This window comes from Triticum aestivum, chromosome 1A (assembly GCF_018294505.1).
Source record: "Triticum aestivum cultivar Chinese Spring chromosome 1A, IWGSC CS RefSeq v2.1, whole genome shotgun sequence".
In the NCBI taxonomy this organism is placed as follows: domain Eukaryota; kingdom Viridiplantae; phylum Streptophyta; class Magnoliopsida; order Poales; family Poaceae; genus Triticum; species Triticum aestivum.
In genome coordinates this window covers 182,550,728-182,557,849 of record NC_057794.1, presented here as the reverse complement: position 1 = coordinate 182,557,849, position 7,122 = coordinate 182,550,728, and the positions used below count along the sequence as shown (strand labels likewise).

Sequence of the window (7,122 nt, the reverse complement as noted above, 5' to 3'; positions counted from 1 at the left end):
CCAAGTGTTGAGCCCGCGACGGATGCCTATATGTAGTGGAGGTGCCGCACACTCACGCGGCTGATCACTTCGGTGTTGTCACTAGGGTTTGCATGTGTTGCGAATAGACATCTCCACTCGCCGCCGGTTGTGTGATCGGACCTAGCAGTCCACCGCACGACGTTCCTCCTGCACACACGAATACCGTTAGAGGCGGTGCACTTGCGCCGCTCCGGTGAACCTGTACGTGGGAACCGACCACCGGTTATACGAGGGAGATCGGACGAGGAGGAGACAATCCACGCGGACGCGCTGCCCAAACTCTTCTTCCGCTGCACGGCACTGCGCGTCTAGTGGTAACGAACTGTGATCCATCTCCCGTAGCATGTTCTTCGTTGTTCTGCGTGTAGGAAATTTTAATTTGCAGTTGACGCACCTACCGTAGAATCCAACACTCGTATGCCAGCAGGAAAGCCGACAATGGCCAATTTGAAAGGGGACATCTAGTACAAGCTATCCTGACAAAAGGTGGTCTTCGCCTGCCAAAGGTTCTGGCGGTGACGCCGTCCTGGGCTCCATGGTGACCTCTGTCTTTCCATCCTTCTGGTCTTGGTCTCATTGCACCAATACGGAAACCTTTGCTTGATGCCTCGGTACTCCGTGCCTGCGCTTGCCCCCTTAGCACCAAAGAGGAAACAAGGACACTGCGCGCACTGGCGCCCGCCTGGTCTCGATCGTCATCGCTTACGTCACGAGAACCTCGCGAGGTTTGCCCGACCTTGAACTCTTCGCCACTCACGAGCCGGCCTGAGGAGGCTGCTCCTGAGGAGGTCTTGGGTCAGCCGCCTGGCGAGGGTCTTGATTCCTTGTTGATGAAGATGGGTCGTGCTGGCCTGCCAGCAAAGCCACGCCACGTTGTTCCCAGGACACCGACAGATAGGGACGATGTAATCCTTGATAAGCGCTCCAAATCCACCTCCTTCAAAGCAGCAGAAGAAATAGTCAAATTTCAAGTCCACCCGATGGACCCAAACAAGAGAGACTCCATCGGGGCACAGCTAGACCCAATGGTGGACGCCGCACTACGAGCGTTCCTATGCGAGAACTGGGACATATTCACCTGGCACCCTTTTGATATGCCAGGAATCCCACGTAGGTTGGCCGAGCATAGCCTCAATATATTGAAGGGATATAAGCCGGACAAGCAAACACGGCAACGCTTTTCCGAACCCAGACGACAAGCTATGGGGGAGGAGCTAGCCAAGTTAATTGAGGCCGGATTCATCAGAGAAATAAAACACCCGGACTGGCTAGCAAACCTGGTGATGGTGCCAAAGAAGGATAAATCCTGCCGCCTATGCGTCGATTTCAAAGACCTCAACAAAGCTTGCCCTAAGGATCCCTTCCCCCTCCCCCGCATAGATCAAATCATTGATGCCACTGCAGGACACGACTCACTGTGTTTCCTCGGTGCATATTCCGGATACCATCAAATTAGAATGAAGGAATCCGACCAAGCCGCAACGGCGTCTATTACCCCGTATGGGCCTTTCTTCTTCAACACTATGCCCTTTGGGCTTAAAAACGCCGGCGCCACCTACCAACGCATGATTCAAACATGCCCGGAGAAACAAATCGGCAAGACAGTTGAAGCGTATGTGGACGACGTCGTCATCAAGACTAAGCACGTCGAGTCATTAATAGACGACCTACGCCTCACATTCAACAACCTCCGGACATATGAGATTAAGCTCAATCCGGAAAAATGTGTTTTAGCGTTCCCTCTAGAAAACTGCTCAGCTTCGTTGTTTCCAGTAGAGGAATTGAGGCAAATCCGGCCAAAATCCGAGCTTTATCACAATTGGCTACACCAACAGACCTTAAACAGGTCCAAAAACTAGCCGGATGTGTGGCAGCTTTAAGCCGCTTTATCTCCAAACTAGGAGAAAAAGTATTGCCACTTTATCGACTTCTCCGATGCACCGACCACTTTGAGTGGACGGATGCGGCAACAGTCGGATTGGAAGAAATAAAGACTCTTTTAGCAAGGAACCCAATCCTGGCCGCGCTAAGCATCGGCGAACCAATGTTATTATACATCTCTGAAACACACCAGGTGGTCAGCGTAGTACTCGTCGTTGAGTGAGAGGAGGACAAACACAAATTCCCGCTCCAGAAGCCGGTATACTACGTATCTACTGTCCTAACTCCATGCAAATCCTGGTACCCTCATTATCAAAAGATAGCATACGCGGTCTTCATGGCATCTCGGAAGCTACGACATTATTTCCAAGAGTGCTCGATCACGGTGGCTTCTGAAGTACCACTGAATGACATAATAAACAACCACGACGCCACGGGCTGGATTGTCAAGTGGGCCATTGAGCTCCTTCGATTTGACATAACATATAAGCCACGCCGGGCCATCAAATCGCAAGTACTGGCAGACTTCTTCGCCGAATGGACAGAGCCCGAACTCCCTAAAGAGTACGACACATATTCCAACTGGGTCATGCACTTCGATGGTTCCAAAATGCTGACGGGCTTAGGGGCGGGCGTTGTCTTAACATCCCCCACCGGAGACACGGTGCAGTACGTACTCCAAATATTATACACAGACTCCAACAAGGCAGGTGAATACGAGGCTTTATTGCATGGTCTTCGGATGGCTACCTCCATGGGCATACAACGCCTGGAAGTACGCGGGGACTCAAATCTCGCAATATCCCAGATAAATGGAGACTTCGACGCCAAAGATCCAAAGATGGCGGCCTACCGTAACACCATACTCAAAGTATCAGCTCGGTTCGAGGGACTCGAGAAAGCAATCAAGCGGCGGATTTCTTGCTCGCTTGGGCGCCAAGCGTGACCCCGTCCCACCTAACATCTTTTTGGAAAGGCTCTTCAAGCCATCCGTGGTGTGGCAGGACGAGAGCGGCAATACTAGTCCGGATACGATTATACCCCCAGATTCCGAACACAATATCGATATTATCGGAGGCTCGGCCACCAAAACAACATCGTCGGCCCATCTGATAATGGCAGTAATTGCCCCGTGGACTGAACCCTTCTTGGCCTACCTTAATAGGCGAGAGCTCCCTGAGGATCAGAATGAGGCTTGCTGCATTGTTCGGCATTTGAAAGCCTACAAGATCCACGAAGGAGATCTCTACAAGAAAAGCGCTACCGGAATATTTCAAAGATGTATCTCCGAAGAAGAGGGACAACAGCTCCTGGCTGAAATCCATGTTAGCCTCGGTGGTCCCATGCCACAGCTCGGGCCCTTGTAAGTAAGGCCTTCCGTTCAGGTTTCTTTTGGTCGATGGCTCGAGCAGATGCACAGGACCTTGTCCAACGTTGTGTCGAATGCGAGCTTTTCGCCAACCAAAGCCATATGCCGCCCACCGCTCTACAAACAATCCCCATTACTTGGCCTTTTGCGGTCTGGGGGTTGGATATGGTCGGACCCCTTAAAGGAGGCAGCCATAAGAAAACATATCTGCTGGTCATGGTAGATAAGTTCACTAAGTGGATAGAGGCCAAACCAGTTAAAACGGCCGAAGCCAGACCAGTGATAGACTTTATATCCGGATTCGTGCACCGTTATGGTGTCCCACACAGCATCATCACCGACAACGGCTCCAATTTTACAGCCGATGAGGTGAAAGCCTGGTGTGCTAATCTAGGCATTAAGCTCGATTACGCCTTCGCCTATCATCCGCAAATAAACGGTCAAGTCGAGTGAGCCAATGGTCTTATCATGAGGGGCATCAAACCCAGACTAGTGCGGTCTTCGAAAGAATCCGACAAACACTGGGTTGAGGAGCTCGACTCCGTACTCTGGGGGCTGCGAACCACGCCCATCGCACTACCGAATATACACCTTTCTTCATGGTGTACGGCGTAGAGGTTGTGTTACCCTGCGACATTATTCATGACTCACCTCGAGTGCGCATGTACGAAGAGAGAGAGGCCGAGCTTGATCGACAGGACAGCTTAGATGCCCTGGATGAGGAGCGCGACGTTGCAAAAGCCCGGTCCACATTTTATCAATAGCAGGCCCGCAGATATCAAAGCAGAGATGTGCTGGCCAAGACTTATAATGTTGGCGAACTAGTTCTACGCTTGCCGGAGAACAAAAAGGACAAACTCAAGCCCAAGTGGGAGGGTCCCTTCATCATTGACGAAGTTCTCACTGAAGGAGCATACCGCCTGCGTGATGCATCAGACAATTGCCTAGAGCCGAACCCTTGGAACGCGGCCAGACTCCAAAGATTCTATGCCTAGCACTGAACTCTTCGTTCGTCTCCTTCTCCCTATTGTTTCCATTATTTTTTCTCCTATCTTTTCGCTTTTTCTTTTTTTTAGCCTTAAAGCTTTCGTATGGCCAAAACATGCACATATGACGTACACATCTTTAAATGTGTACGTCCATTATACCTGGGGGCTTCTTGCACAGAAGCTTATTATTGTTATTTTTCGAGCATCAAGCTCATCACATATGCGTTTTTTTCCTCATATGTACCTTTTCTTCGCCATTTTATGCATCAATATGACTTAAGTTTTGGCCAAGCTGGGTTGCCTGGCTCCTATGCTTATGCCCTACGTTCCCGTTAGTTCGGCTAGGGCATAAAGGGAGCACCTCTGCGATTCCTACTGTCGGGTCATTCGGATGTGTACCTCAGACTGGGTGAAGCCGAAAGCTAGTGTTCTTAAGGGAATATTCGGTCGGTGGACTAAAGATGTTTTTACATTCCTCCCACTATGACCCCCCCCAGATGTTACGTATACTGCGATCTTTTCAATCACAGTTTGGACATGCACATTAATGCGTGTACACCCAGGGAAAGGAACCCTTAACGGAAATATTCTCTATGGAAAATGTTTCTTACAATCACAATGTAATATAACATAGCTAGTTGGATACAACTTGTCTGTTCAAGCAACTATGACCCCTACGCCTGGTTTCCATGCATACCCCGGTCTATTTTGCCGCTCAGGTATTCAGAAACACTCCACACCTTCGGGTCCAGAAGTCGAAGCGAAAAGGTCGGCCACGACAATCATTTTACAATCCGTCTAGGGACAAATATGTCAAGGAAAGTACATAGTCACTTGGACTCAAAAAATTCCTCCTCTATACCGTCTAACAGGCTGTCTAGCTTACAATCCTGTTGGGAATATTTGGCGGCTACTTCTACTTGGTCATATACCAAATTAACGGGAATTTCTTTCCCATCCGGCCCTAGAGGTCCGACTCGGGCCATATGATTTGGATCAAGCTTTGTATACCGTGTTTTTACCATGGCCCAGGCCTCTCGCGCACCTTCTTGGCAGGCTGATATCTTCCATAATCGAATGCGCTGTCGTGCCCATTTGAATAGCTCCACGAGCTCCGCCATACCTCATAGAGGAGAGGCGGATGGCCATAAAGCCTTGGCAACACTCCACATTGCTTGCCGAACTCTCTCATGCATCCGGGGCAGCTCTTGTAGCGGGTCGCCTTGAGATCCGGACATTTCCTCTTTGGGGCGGCCAGTCAGCATACCTACAGACATAAATCTGTCAGTTCCTGCCCTCGTCGAATGATAGGGAGGCAAGTTTGAAAAGCATACTAAATATGCCGCCTTGTAGCCTCCTATTCTCCTTGACGGCGTCAGCTAGGTGGGCTCGAACATCTTTTAGTTCTTCGCCCAGTTGGGTATGGGAATCCTGGAGCTTGTTCTTTTCCTCCCTGACCCGCGTCAGCACACGCTCGCCTGCCGCATGTTGCCTTTTGGCCTCTTATTCACCAGCCTAGGCGACCATCAATTTCTCTCTCAGTTGCTCTAGCGATTCTGTCATCAAAAACACAACATTATTAATATAACTGGTATATGATTATACTTTCTTCTGATGAGGAGAAGCATTACCTGGTGGTGGCTCCTTGGATTTCTCCAATTCGGAGGTAGCCGCAGTTAGCTGACTCTGACATTTTTCCAGCTCTTGAGACAGCAGTCTATTCTTCGCCATAAGTGCCTGATTATACAATGATCCTTAAATCAGTTTTATCAACTGCTTTAAGTCTCGGGGCCTACTGGTATATGATTATTAAATATACACTTACCCGCATATCTTTTGGATGCTGGTCCGTGGCTCTGGCAAGTCCATCTTGAGCAGCTCGAATGTACGCATCAACCGAGCTGAAGGCATCGAATGCCTCCTTTGAAAAGCCGCAGTCACCAAGAACGGCCCTCCAATAGCGATGATTCATGGCGCTCTCTACTTCAGAGTTCGTGATGGACATATCGTCCGTATCCTCTGCGGAAGGACAGTCCAGCGCCACTACCGTGTCAGCCCCCGGCCTTAGGGCAGGGTCTGGAACCTAACTAGTGGAGGCACGACCGGCAGGATCCCTGGACATAGTCCGGTGGACGCTTTTCCTGATATAATGCGGTGGATGACGTCACGATTTGATGTGGCGACTAGGAGATATATTTTAAAAAAGAAAGCCTTACCTCCTTGATGAAGGTTCTGCCGTATTATCGTTTGCCTTTCTCTTTGAAGATGTGCTTGGCGTGGGCACCGCTCTCCTTGGAGATGCTTCTAGTGCGCGTTGTGGCGTCGAGCGCCTCCCCTTTGGAGCACGAAATAGCGCGGTGGGCAAGGCATAATAAGGAAGCTCTTTCGAAGAAGGTGTCTCTTAAATTACTTACATGTGAAGCAGGGAGGAGGCCGGGATAATCGGCGATGATGGACACTTCTATACCATCATAGCTTGCCTGGTAGAATACTCCATTCCCAAGCTCCACAAATATGTTCAGATCTTCTTCGAATTCGGGGTCAAGGTCCTGATTGTGATCCTCCGGCTGGGGGCGGGGCTATGGATCCCCTTGGTAGCCTTTCGCCATTCCTATTGCGAGTGGATAGATTACTATCCATTAAAAAGGATACAATAAGAGGATTCAGTAAAATGGTGGGATTGGAACTTACCCAGCTAGGAGGATTATACATGGAAAATCTATGTCGATATTGGAGACGAGTGAACTCCTCCTTCTCCCCTTTGTACAGTTCGGCCAATATTTTGGCCAAAGCGGCGGGGGTTTTGGGCCCTTCCGACCGCAGCGTGAAGCGTCATCTTCCCCATTACAGTGCCACATAGGA

At 49.9% G+C, this 7,122-nt stretch overlaps 1 protein-coding gene across 2 annotated transcripts; it reads right to left on the bottom strand.

Annotated features, from left to right (window-relative positions):
- Positions 1-5,229: 5,229 nt before the first annotated feature.
- On the bottom strand, positions 5,230-7,100 carry LOC123111300 (uncharacterized). 2 transcript variants are annotated; one of them, XR_006454376.1, is made up of 4 exons: positions 6,086-7,100; positions 5,892-5,997; positions 5,595-5,816; positions 5,230-5,527 (listed from the first exon to the last, which is right to left on the bottom strand). XR_006454376.1 is itself a non-coding variant. In XM_044532125.1 (3 exons), the coding sequence occupies exons 1-3, from the start codon at positions 6,263-6,265 to the stop codon at positions 5,776-5,778; spliced, it is 327 nt and encodes a 108-aa protein (XP_044388060.1). In that variant the 5' UTR covers positions 6,266-7,100; the 3' UTR covers positions 5,230-5,775. The 2 variants fall into 2 exon arrangements, 1 of the variants encoding a protein (XP_044388060.1); XM_044532125.1 differs by having other exon boundaries at positions 5,230-5,816.
- Positions 7,101-7,122: the final 22 nt, after the last annotated feature.